Source organism: Octopus bimaculoides, chromosome 19 (genome assembly GCF_046866305.1).
Source record: "Octopus bimaculoides isolate indiv1 chromosome 19, ASM4686630v1, whole genome shotgun sequence".
Lineage (NCBI taxonomy): Eukaryota > Metazoa > Mollusca > Cephalopoda > Octopoda > Octopodidae > Octopus > Octopus bimaculoides.
Genome location: NC_142946.1, coordinates 33,108,911 through 33,123,235, shown reverse-complemented (window position 1 = coordinate 33,123,235; position 14,325 = coordinate 33,108,911). Strand labels below are relative to the sequence as shown.

The window sequence follows — 14,325 nt, the reverse complement described above, 5'->3', positions numbered from 1 at the left end:
TAGTTATCTACCAACCTCAGTTAGGAGGCAGAGTTAAATTGAGAACTGCGTGTAAATGTTGTAGGACATTAAATGTATAACGGTTAAGAAAAGGAATTGTTTTTTTAATTTTACCGGTGAGATAAAGAGAGGAAGAAAAAGTGAATGGTTAGAACTGTAGTCAGTGAGTCTAAGGATAAGAAAAAAATTCAATATCTAAAACTATCATAGAGCAAAGGAAGTTTCAAATTAACAATAACTAGCTTATAATTTAATAGATAAAAAAAGGTGGACAGAACGTACTTCCTCACTTGTACTCACACATGTGCGTTATGGCCTGTAACATTGTTTTAATATGAAAGGGGATTCGACCAGTAGAGAGATAAACTAATAGTGAAATACATGCAATAGGAAAAAGATTGACAGAAAAAAAATTTTTAATTCTTACCATCAGGTTTGTATTGAGCTACAATTTCTACAGTGTCACCTGCACCCTTGAGGGCTGCTGCAGCCTCTTCATGGGTAGCCCATCGTAGATCAATGCCATTCACCTAGAAACAGAAAGAGAGAGAGAGAGAGAGAGAGAGATAACAATATGCACATGGCTGATGGTTGTATTTTGAGTTTTAACAAATATGAAGTAAAATAATTTTTGTTTAGTGAAGACATTGAAATCATGTGAAAGAACAATCCAACATTACAAAGAACACAGACAATAATTTTAAATAAAACAAAATGATGTAAGATAAAAACCCTGAAAGAACAGCATGGTATCAACATGGAACTATTAATGTTAAGTAGTGATGAAATAAACTGTTTCAACAGAGACCAGGTTATATATAATGGAGGAGAGTTGTGGATGAGGGAGACTCAGGAAGACATGGACGAAGTATTGAAAGTCAATCTCAAAATGCTGAATCTTATGAAGGAGATGAAAGAGGACTAAGATATGAGGTGCATTGCTGTACTCAAGAAGACCCACCCACCATAACAGAATTGAGATCCTAAAATGAAGTGGCTACATAAAAAGTGTTGGTGCCACATAAAAAGTACCCAGTACACCCTGTAGAGTAGATGGTGTTAGGAAAGGCATCCAGCCATAGAAACCAAGCCAAAACAGACTATGGATCTTGGTGTGGCCCTGGTCTTGCTAGTTCCTGTCAAACCATCCAACCTATGCCAGCATCGAAAACGGATATTAAATGCTGCTGCTGATGATATACATAAATATATATACACACATATACATAAATATATATACACACATATACATACACGATGGGGTGCTGTGAAGTTCCTCGCATTGGGTAAAAGAAAATGCAGGAGGATTAGTTAATTACAATTTTATTCAACATATTCCCTTCTCAGATTCACACACTTATTGCTGCAGTCCTTCAATTTTTCTAAGTCCTGTAAAAGAACTCCAAAGGTTGGGCCTCTAGCCAGGCCTATTGTGATACCTTTAAAGCCAGAAACTTTTCAGCAACCAGTCGTACACACACACACACACACACCTGATGTATAAACATCAAAGAATAAATCAATGGTAATTAAGAGCCTAATTAATGAGAGGATATCATTAACGTGAGATAGTAGGCCTCCTTAGATGATGATGAAAAAGAGAGGAGAACTGGTGATTGGTGAAAGTTCCAAAAAAAGGTGGGATTCCTGCAACAATGGGCCTTTGTCATATTGATGATAAAGATGTGACAGTGATAAACAACATATTAAGGTGGGTATTGAAATATCATAAGTTGCAGTTGTAATGGTGTCAGACCACTGTACATGGCAGACAAGTGAAGAGGAGGCCATCTACACAGTTGAATGGATATTACAATGATTCCAGTAACTTTCATGATTATTGTTGAGCCCAACACTGACTAATCTTTCTGGTGCAACCAAGGAATATCCAGGTCTTTTTTCTTTTGTTTTACATTGTGCTCCCGTGGAGGCGCAATGGCCCAGTGGTTAGGGTAGCGGACTCGCGATCATAGGATCACGGTTTCGATTCCCAAACCAGGCATTGTGAGTGTTTATTGAGCGAAAACACCTAAAGCTACACGAGGCTCCGGCAGGGAATGGTGGCGAACCCTGCTGTACTCTTCCACCACAGCTTTCTCTCACTCTAACTTCCTGTTTCTGTTGTGCCTGTATTTCAAAGGGTCAGCCTTGTCACACTGTGTTACGCTGAATATCCCCGAGAACTACGTTAAGAGTACACGTGTCTGTGGAGTGCTCAGCCACTTGCATGTTAATTTCACGAGCAGGCTGTTCCGTTGATCGTATCAACTGGAACCCTGGACGTCGTAAGTGACGGAGTGCTAACCGCATTGTGCTCCATGATTTTTCTTACAGGTCAACTACGCAGTAAACCCTCTTGAACCAGTGGGTAGCTGCAAACCACTCAATGCTAATTTGGAGTTAATACTCTCTGAGGATACATATTTAACTCATGTTATTCTTTTAGCACTTCTATTAACCCTGTAGCATTTAAATTAACCGAATCTGGCCCAAACATTCTACCAGTTTTATGTTAAAACCAGCCAAACCTGGCCTTTGATACCTATCCTATATTGTTGTAGTAAAAATAAACAACCACATCATTGAAATCTTTTGGCTACAAGTTAATGCAAGATTAATTCAAAACAAAGTGAATTAATAAACATTACATTTTACAGAATAATCTGAATGCTAAAGGGTTAAACATAATTGTTTATTTTCAAGATGACACAGTAGGTTAGGTGTGAGAGGCTGGATCTGGTCAGTTTGGACATAGAGCAATATATTTGGGCCAGATGAGGATGGTTTAAATGCTAAATGGTTATATATGTATATACATGCATAAACACACAAACACACACATCCATGCATGTACACAAACACATATGTGATTAGATTCAACATTCAAAGACAGAGTATCTCTTATGTCTGAGCAGTCAGTCCAGACTTCATCAAAATTCCAATAGCACTGTTTTTGGCAATAGTGTTAATGAACTCCAAGATGTGAAAAGCAGAAGAAATTAAGTTTCAGCAATTTTTTAAATCAGTCAATAATAAATAGTAAAAAACAGCTCCAGTAGTTATCATATAGAACAGACTTGAGCGTATAATGCCTATTATAATGGTGAGGTGGTGCCAAAGTGAGCAGTGTGCGCTCATGCACACAGATACACAGACCTGTTTAATCTGTATGCTGCCAATCTATTGATAAGATGCATATTAAGAAATAACTTAGCCCTTAACAACCTTTCCATTTTGTACCAGAATGAAAAGGTAGCTGTGAAATGAAGATGATAATGATGTGTGGATACAATACGGTGTGAATAAAAGAAGGAAAATGCTTAATATATATATGAAATTTTTGAATATAGAGGTTGCGATTGGTAAATTGTTGCCAGTTTATATTTTTCATTTCATGCATTGTTTGTTTGTTTTGGGTTCTGTCAACTACACAGTATAGTAGGGTCAGTTGGGCATTGTCTGTGACAAAAACAGCATCATGATGCAATTCACTATGCCATAAATTTGGAAACAACATGTTGTACTGCTTGGCATTCATGCTGGAAGCTCCTACACGAACATTTCAGAGTGTCTGGGTGTCAATCTGAGGACAGTGCAGAGGATTCAGAAAGAGTTGGATGAGTCTAATGGGGATTACAAAGGTACGGCAGCTTGGAAAGCTCACTCTGATCATTCTGATAGAAAAGAATTCCTGAGTTTGTTGGTGAGATCCAGGCCATGATTGACAACAATCCCTCCAAGTCAATCAGGTCCATCACCATGGACATGGGAGTATTTGAGTTTCTTATCAGGCAGGTTAGTGCATGAAGACATTTGGTATTCCTCATAGAAGATGAGAAAGGACCAATTTTTATCCCAAGCTATCAAGGACAAGAGGAAAAACCATGCTACGAAGCTTTTGAACAAACTCAAGGATGCCCTCCAACTGAACATGCTTTGGTTTTTCTCAGATGAGAAAAATTTCTGCCAGGATCAGATGGTGAACGCACAGAACAACCGTTAGCTTGCCGAGTCCCCAAAACATGTACTGAGAACTTAAAAAATGAAACATCCAGTCAACATCATGGTGTTAGGAGTGATCACTAGTGGTGGCGATGTTATGCTTCCATTCATCTTCCCACACAGCCTCAGACTCAATATGGAGTCTGGAGGAGGTAGTGCTGTCCTGGGTCAACAGGGTGGCAGCTGGAAGACACTATATCTGGCAGCAAGACTTTGCCCCATGACACACAAGCAGGAGAACCCAGTTGTGGCTGTCAGACAATTTCTGCGACCACATCACCCTAAGATCTGGCCACCTAACTCCACCGAGAGACCAACAAAACTCCTTGTAACACCAAAGATGAACTGAAGGCAAGGATTATGGCAGCATTCACCAACTTAAACAAGGAGACTATCCAGAAGAGGTGCAGGAGATTCTGAAGTTTTTTGGACACCATGGTTGAAGCCAATGGTGATTTTATTGAATAAATTGGATCTTTCTGAATTGACGGGCGCCACTTGTTTTCTGAATGAAACACTTTCAAACTTGGGATACTGGTAAAACGTGTCATATAAAACATCTTTTTCTCTCAGCCTTCTTAACAAAACTTTCTATATTGCAAGTTATTTCATGTTAAAGTTGTCATATTTCTGTAATTTCAACCAATCACTGACGTCTATTCAGCTGAATACAGTTACTGCTGTTTTTGTAAACAATTTTTGCTGGTGTCAAGATCGTTATTCCCTGGTAATTATATCGTTATTCCCTAGTAGGGGTTTAGGGTTCGAGGGTTAGAGTTCGGGTTACGGTTAGGGTTTATGAGTTAGGTTATGGCAAAAATAATCATAACCCTAACTCTAAAACTAAAACCAGTACAAACGCACGAACGATGTTATAAATAATAGTACCGCCGATAGTTGTTGTTGACAAACAACGGCACTAATTTTATTCAAGGGAAAAGATCCCATTACACCGCACAACGTTTTGTTTACAATCCATAGCAGTAATTGTTTTCACCTCAATAGACGTCAGTGATTGGTTGAAATTACCAAAATACAACAATTTTTTACATGAAATAACTTCGAATACAAAAATTTTCATCTGTTCTATAAGACAAAATATACAAGTATACAAAGTTTGAAAGTGTTTCGGTAGAAAACACACTAAATAAAACAAATAAAAAGTGGCGCCCGTCAATTCAGAAAGATCCAATAAATTTACTGTTTAGCATTTCAAGATATTTTAAAGTAATTTTGGTAAATATATCTGTTAAAATGAGATGTCAGTGTTATTTTCATTTTTGCATAATTTAGATGACAATTTATTCACTGCACCCTGTATATATTAAACACATAAAAAATGTTATTATACATAATATAATTTATGTAGGTGTGTGTGTGTGTGTGTGTGTGTGTTTGTATATATATATATATATACATAAACAAAATATATTTAATATACATACACAAGTAATTTATGTTTATATTGACATACATTAAAGCATATATAATTGTTAAGATGCATTTGTGCATATACCAACACAACACATAAGAAAATGTTAGCATAGACGTCTATAATTTATAATTCATGAATATATATGTTAATATGATGCTAATAAACTTTACACACACACACACATAAAATAATTTACAATGTGATTTTGTTAGTCACAGTGGTAGCGGGAGACTGAAATGAAAAATGGATGTGGACTGGGGGGGGGGGGAGATGAAGGAGTTATTATTACAATGAAACAAAGTATTATCCCCATGTCAATTTCCTTTCACTAAATTATAAATAAGAGAGATAAGTATCCAATATAGTAATTTTCTTTCAGGTTTCATTCAAAAATAAATCATTCACACACCTTTCAAATGCATTTCATTGCTCTCACCCACAAACGCATACACCTATTGACCATTCGGCAAGGTGGTTGGTGTTAAAACTATAAAAGTCATGCAAAAATGGACAGTGAAGCCTGGTGCAATCTTTCGGTTTACTAGCTCCTGTAAAACCATCCGACCCATGCCAGCATAGAAAAGGGATGTTAAATGATGATTACACACACACACACTAGAGCATAGCTGTGTGGTTAAGAAGTTTGCTTCACAATCATATGGTTTCAGGTTCAGTCCCAATGGGCAAGTGCCTTCTACCACAGCCAAAGGTGACTAAAGCTTTCTGAGTGGATTTAATATATGGAAACTGAAAAAGAACCTGTGTGTGTGTGTCTGTGTGTGTACATGCCTCCTTGTTTTGACATCTGATACATGTACATCGGTTAAGGAAGGGTATAATCCATTTTATGAAAACATTCGATCTTAGCATAACAATAGATACCAACTTGACGTTTGTCAATCTCCTTGATATATCTCTAGATTTACAAACAAGTACTTACAAGCCCTATAGAAAGCCCAACGATAGACTTAGTTATATATATGTAGGTTCCTGCCACCCCCCACTCCATAGTGCTTAAGAATTTAGTTAAGAATATTGGAATTTCTAGCTGCTCCTCCAATATAAACATACTTAATAATGCTGCCCTTAAAGCTAGTGGATTTAAAGGGGACATAGCTTACACAACTACTACTAGACCAGAAATAAAGTGAAGAAAACAAACACAGGAAAATTATCTGGTTCACACCCCCTTACTCACCCAAAGTAACCTTTGATATAGATAAATATTTCTTGTCACTTCTAGATAGACATTTTCCAATACATCACAAATATAGAAAACTCTTTAATAGGCATAACCTAAAAATTAGTTTTAGTTCCACTCCAAACTTAAAAAGCATAATTACACACAATGCAACACAACAACCTGAAGCTGGCTGTTCCTGCAGGGATAAAGACTAAATGGAGCCTGTATGACCAAGGCCATTATTTATGAAGCCACTGTAAATTCCATGAATGCTAATAATACAGTTTCATCCAAGAGATATGTGGTTCTCACAGAAGGAAATTTCAAAGCAAGATTCAACAATCACACCTTCAGACACTGGAATAAACAAAAACCTACCAAATTATCCAGTTATATATGGTTCTTAAAAGAACAAGGTGTCAACTAAAAGATTTACTGGAAGATCTTAGCCAAGTGTAAACCTTATACCAATGGTAGTGGCAAATGTGGTCTTTGTAATATGGAAAAATGGTGCAGCTGGAAAAGTTCCTTGGACCCTGCTACATGTTTAAATTCAAGAACTGAACTTTTGGGATTATGTCCACATGTCACAAAATACTTGTTACAGTTTTTGGCCACCCCAAGATCACAGCTAGAATCTACGTTTCTACTATGTTCCTGTACAAGCTTTCCCATATGTTTTAACTTACATTAATTTTTTATTTTATGTATTTCTTATAATTTTTTCCTTTTATTCCTAGGGACCAATTCTGTAGGTGTTTACTCCACACTAAATGCTTTGCAACGTTTGTTTTTGAAAGTAGTGGTTTTCTGATTGCAGCCCTCCTGTGAAATCCCACTTTGTGCAGCTCAAGGCAAACAGTTTTTGTGGAAACTGGATTCTCGAGATGGTTATTAAACTCTGCAGTAATTTTGGGAGCTGTACTTTTGTGATCCTATCTAACAATTCACGTAAGTGTCTAACAATTCACGTAAGTGTCTGATAGTCCCTATCTGAAAGTTAGGTTTTCTTCCAGAGTTTTGTTTCGAGGAGCGTGGCCGTTGCCAGTACCGCCTGACTGGCTCCCGTAGGATTTTCGAGTGAGATCGTTGCCAGTGCCCCTGGACTGGCTTGTGCGGGTGGCACATAAAAGACACCATTTCGAGCGTGGCCGTTTTCGTGCGGGTGACACGTAAAAGCACCCACTACACTCTCTGAGTGGTTGGCGTTAGGAAGGGCATCCAGCTGTAGAAACTCTGCCAAATTAGATTGGAGCCTGGTGTTGCCATCCGGTTTCACCAGTCCTCAGTCAAATCGTCCAACCCATGCTAGTATGGAAAGCGGACGTTAAACGATGATGATGATGAGGAGGAGGTTTTTCCCTCTTTCTCAAAGGCTGTCATTACTTTCGAGACAGTACTTCTTCATGCACCAAACATTTCGGCTGTTTCTGTTACACTAGCACTGGCCATACGAGCACCAACAATTTGACTTCTTTGAAAGTCCAAAGGATCTGTCATTTTAATGAATTTTAATTATCTCTTTCTGATGATATCTTAAGAAATAGCAATTTTAGCAAAACATATTAAGCAACACTAATAATAAATAAATAAAAAAACAAAAATAAACAAGCTTTTGACTGTTTTATAGATATTTCAAAATTATGATGCTAGGTGTTTCCATTATTTTGTCCAACCCTTGTATATATGTACATATACAGATACACATGCATCTAGGCACATATGAAAATATATTTGTTACATGCCATTTACATATACATTAACACATATACAAGAAAAGGGATAACACACACAGTAACCTATACACATAACCATATCTAACTCAAACTAAAACTGGGGATTAACTTTATTTATAGCCAGCCCTGCTAACTTACATATGTACTTACCCTAAATACATAATTAACTCCTCATGCGTTCATCATTTACAGTCAGTCAAGACAAACATTTTGGTAAAATACCTCAAAAACTTAGTGTCAGAAATAGCGCTTGCATGCACACACGCACACAGACACACATCCATATGCCTAGAAACATACACACACATACCCAGATACATGAGTACACATCCATATATCTTGTTACTACTGGCAAAAATTTGAGTTAAAAGGGAAAAATCAAGAAAATAACTAATTAGGCTGAGATTAAAACCAAAATTAAAGTATACAAGATTTAAATTAATTGAAATTTAATGAAAGAAACAATCCCACTGCACCCATACTCCTCCATCAATTTAGTAAGCATAATTACAATTTTCTTCTTCGCAAACTAGAGTAAAAGAGATGAGTCTTAACACAAAGCCAATTATTTCTGCTTAGGATGGGTGAGTACAGTTAATTATGCTATTTGCAGTATATTACTGGTATATATACCATCCTTAGACTCTTGCCATAGAGACCAAAATGTCTACATCATCTACAATTGGATGGAATTAAACCAGAGGGTTGCTAAACAAGAGAATCTTTTCCCATATCTGATCAATATTTTAAAAATTACTCTAGAACTGTATGAAGCTCATTAAAATGCTATAAATACATCAGTATTTCCAGATATGACAGAGAAAATATTTAAGACCTGTACAAAACAGAAATCCTAAACCTTTACAATGTCAATATGTTTTCATTGAAGAGAAGAAAAGTAAATAATAATTGGCCGAAGAATATACAATCCAGTGGTGTTAAGTACATTTTCATTATATGAAGTGAAATCACTAAAGACAGAAATCAAAAGTAGAAGCTGTGGCGTTTGTCTCCAGATGAAGATTTCAGTTTAAAAAGAAAAAGTGAATGGGAAGTTGAGGCATTCATATCTTTCCCGCAAAGTGATGTAAATAAAGTTGATAGTGATAGAAAAGTAAATGAGGGCAGAAAGTTGACATGGTTGTCACAATATTTTGTGACTTCATTCACACACAATGACACAAATGCATAAGATGAAGGTATTGTTAGGTGAGTTCACTCACTCACATTGATGCACATTAGAAGAAATATGTAGGACCAAGTGAACTTGTGTATGTCTTGGTATATATTCTAAATACTGAATGCTATTTAGTCTTGCTCTAATGCACACACACACAAATACGTGTGTGTGTGTGTGTGTGTGTGTGCATGTAAGGGCATCCAGCCATAAAAACCATGTCTAAGCAGACTTTGCCAGTGCTGGTGCCACATAAAAATCACCCAGTTCACTCTGTCAAGTGATTGGTGTTAGGAAGGGCACCCAGCCATAAAAACTATGCCAAACAGAGCTTGCTGATGGTGCCAGGTTAAGAAGCACTCAGTCCACTGTGTAATGTTGTTGGCATTAGAAAGGGCATTCAACTGTAAAAACCATAGAACCCATTCCAGCATGGAAAAGGGACACTGATGGTGATGAGGATGATACAAGTATGCACATGCATGTGTTGAGAGAGTGAGAGGTGTAGAAATGAATGTGTTTCTAAAACGCTCACTTCCAGATCATGTTTTCAACTTCAGTCCCACTGTGTGGTACCTTGCGCAAGGATCACATATAATTCCTGGCAATGGCACCATCTTACAAGTAGTACTATTTGTTTCCAATTTTCTGTGAAAGCATGTCTGACCATGAAGAAATATTACCTTGTTCAGAAACTGGTAAAGGCTGGAAATAGGAAAAGAGTTCAGTCATAGAAAATCTGTCTCAACAAATTCTCTAACCCATGTGAGCTGCAAATTTGTTTAGCCTTTCTACCTGCTCTTAAGATACACTCTACACCTCAAATATAAATGAGTCCTTTTCTTAAATTGTGGATTCTTTAACCCTTTTATTACCATGTATCTGCTGAAATACATTGCCTTTGTTTAAATTTTTTAAATAATGAAAAATTTAGTAAAATAACTTTGTCATTATTAAGATGGTGTTTGGGACATAAATTAATGCGGAATTTCAATACAAGGTTTTAATTTAGATCACTGTAAAACAAGAAGTTTGTACCACAGAACCAAGGACAATCTTAGGTGGACTGGTATCTAAAGGGTGAATCAAATGATTTGGCAGTATGACTATTTCTCAAACATGTGTGGCCTAAGGAGGAATCAGGTTGTGCCCAGTGTGGAGCATCAAAGATGGACCTTTGAATCACAGGTAAAGTAGATCCAACAAGTTTCCACAGTTTCTGTCTACCCCATTTTACTCACAAGGCAAGGAGCAAGGACCTGATTCTGGTAGAGGAACTTGCCCACAATTCCATGCATTGTAATTTAATCCAAGTCCTCATGAAACAAACATTAGCTATACCTGTGTCCAAACACACATTAGGTATACACCCAAACACATATACAAGCGTAAACATAATTCAAACATACACACATATTATCCACATGTACATACACAATATATATGACACCCGCATGTATACATTACTCCACAAACACACACAATAGTTGCTTGGCAAACAAAGAATAAATTCCATCAGTGGATTTATTGTTCCCTTTTCAATCTCAAATTGGTATTTATAAATGTCTAATGTTATACTATTTACAGAGAAAGAGGTAGAGGAGAGCTGAGGAGAGAGAGAGAGAGAGAGAGATGGAGAGATAAGAGAGTGAGTGTGTGCATGCACACAAGCCTGTTTTGAATATCACTTCTCAAAGATAATAAATTTGCCTTAAACCTTTTATGACCATAGTTTTAATGAAATACACAACCTGCTGCCACTGCTACCACCAGCATATTAATCATTTTTATGTCCACTTTCCATGCCAGCATGGGTTCTGCAGGTCAACATGATCTGATGCAGTTTCTACATGGAGTTACTGTCCTAAATGGGCAAGAGGGCCAAATCTTATTTGTATATACTATTTTTGATATATTTCTCCAATTTACACAGAGTACTGGATTCCTTTCAGTGTAACACCACTTACTATAGAACTTATCTAGTGCTCTGTAACACTAAATCATCCTCTTCTCTATGTTGTCTCTACTCATTCATTAAGCATTTTACAGAGTGTACTGGGTGCAGTTTACTTGGGACATCAACACAACTGAGGTTGCAAGACTGAATGTCCTCACTACCATTCAATCAAGGCAATATGATCAAGAGAATGAATAGAAGAGGAGTAAGGCTGAGTGAATGAATAGAGTGAGAGTATGGTGAAGAAGACAATAATAGAAGAGAGTTGGTGATGGCAACTACATGTTTGCTGATGAGAGAGATTGAGTGATGAATACTAATGGGTAATACTAAAGCACGAGAGACTAACAGAGTATGTTTTAATTAATTTTGTAAATAATGAAGAATTTGCATAATAAAGTAACTTTTTTTTTTTTTTCAATATAAAGCTGATATTTTGAGCAGAATCTTAACAAAAAGGTTTGTTTGTGAAATTAAGATATGGTAGATCTGTGTCAAAGAAACAAGCAGAGAAAAGGGGTATTTGGTAGTTTGGTATCAAAAGAATTGACAGTAAATTGATCAGCAACACCATCTGCTAGCTCCACTTCATCTTTGTATAAAGCACCTCCCACTCAAAGAATCAGTCAGCACTCCGACTGTAAGACCTCTCCTGCAATATTGTGATCTGTCACTCTACAATACCTGTGCTACTTACCACACACAATGTATGTTACCGGATCTATCCATGTTATTACCTACCGCACACTGTACAATCAATATCTGTGCTACCTACATCACCATAATACCTATGCAAAATTCCTACATTTCATTAAACTTTACATCATCAGCAGCACCGACAACACAATTAAAAACCCAAACTTATCACTCACAAGTGAGAATGATTTGGTAGCATGTATTTTGCTTTCACCAATTGTTTTAGGTGTATTTGTTGTTGCAGACAGACAGTGACAGTGTGTTCCACCCTTAGCCCAGCAGAACATCAAGTATATGATTGCTAAAGAGAAAGACAGCTGCACCAGCACTGAGTTGGTTATGTATTTTAGTTGAGTAGACTAAAACAATGTGAAATGAAGTGCCTTGTTCAAGGACACAATGAACCACCTGGACTAGGAACTGAATCTACAATCCTGTAATCATGAGCCCAACACCCTTACCACTAGGCCACATGCCATCAAAGCACCAAATTTAAACGGTTCTGATATTCCAATTCATGGTACTCTTACTTACCCACCCCATGTACACTTGAGTCATTTTTATTCAAATGCTTGTCCTTGACAAAATTGCTTTAGTTCCCCAATTAAAAAAAAAAAAAATTACGCTGGCACACACAAATGAAAATTAGCAGGGAGATACCCAGGCATATAGACACAGAGCGTGAGAATTGAAACGCCCAGAATAGCAAGTATTCACAAAATTTGGGGCACAGCATTTCCTGTTCCATTTCTATTTTTCCTCATGATTTTTTATTATATTTCCATAATGTGCCTGGCTACTGCCCAGAAATTCTCAGTTAATTAGTCAGGTGACATTAAAGAAGACATCACTCAAAAAATATGAGAATGGCAACAGAAGCCCAAGGACAAGTTGACACTCCTCTATCAGGCCATTTGCATCATACATTATTTCTATACCAGACATATTTATACTTCCTTTTTCATTCATTTAATTTTCTGATGTAAATCTTTACACTTCGTCTGTCTAGGAATTGGTTTCCTACTCATTCATCATTAATAATAATAATAATAATAATAATGATAACAACAATAATGATGGTTTCAAATTTTGGCACAAGGCCAGTAATGTTGGGGGAGTGGATAAGTTGATTACATTGATCCCAGAGCTCAACCGGTGCTTATTTTATTGATTCCAAAAGGATGAAAAGCAATGTTGACCTAGAGGGAAATTTGAACTCTGAAGATGGACGAAATGGGTAAAGACTAAACTGTTGAAGCTCAAATGCCTTGATTTTTGTTCAAACATTACTTTCTGAGTTCAAATCACACTGAAGTTAACTCTGCCTTTCATTCTTCCAGATAAAATAAAACACCATTCAAAATATTGAGAGCCAATAAAGACAACCAATCTTATTTCCCAAATCCCCGGATTCATAACCTAAGTAAAAAATCATTATTAATGTTATTATCATAATCATATTTGTCTGCACATAAGACAAATTATGGTCTAAAAAAAACAGCACTGAAATCCAATTTCCTTTCTTGATGAGATCAAGAAAAAGTGATTTGGAATTGAAAATGTGCATTGTCCCTCAACATACATAAATAGAAACCCTTAAAGAGTGGCTAAAGGTATGGGCTTCAGCATGGTAGGCACAAACACCAAGCTGGAACCACTAAAAACAATATTTTATATCTAGCAGTCTCACATTTTGGTGAAAGTGCAGACATAGTTATGCGGTTAGGAAATTTGGTTCATTACCAGGAGGAGGCATATGGCTTAGTGGTTAGGGTGTTGGATGCACGATCCTAAGATTGTGATTTTGATTCCTAAACTGGGCAGTGCATTGTGTTCTTGAGCAAAGCACCTCAATTCATGTTGTTCCAGTCCACTCAGTTGGTAAAAATAATTCTGTGATGGACCAGTGTTCTGTCCAGGAAAAATATATACAACTAGCAGAAATACCCGGCTTTGCCCGGGTTAAAGAGAATAATGAAATCTAAAAACGCCGTCTAGACTATGCAACCCTCAACTGTTAGTAGCTACGATACCATATTTCTACATTAATAACTCTCCAATCCATGCCAGCATGGAACATAGACATTAAGTGGAATGCCAGTCTCTCATCCAGAAGGGCCTTGAAATCAATATTACCAA

General features: G+C 36.9%; 1 protein-coding gene across 1 annotated transcript in view; it reads right to left on the bottom strand.

Annotated features, from left to right (window-relative positions):
- Window positions 1-14,325, bottom strand: part of LOC106876507 (disks large homolog 1) — a 750,485-nt gene that overhangs the window by 78,233 nt on the left and 657,927 nt on the right. Inside the window, exon 13 of the mRNA XM_089366712.1 lies at window positions 428-530. Within this exon, the coding sequence (XP_089222838.1) occupies window positions 428-530 (103 nt within the window). The remainder of the gene's footprint in view (window positions 1-427; window positions 531-14,325) is intronic.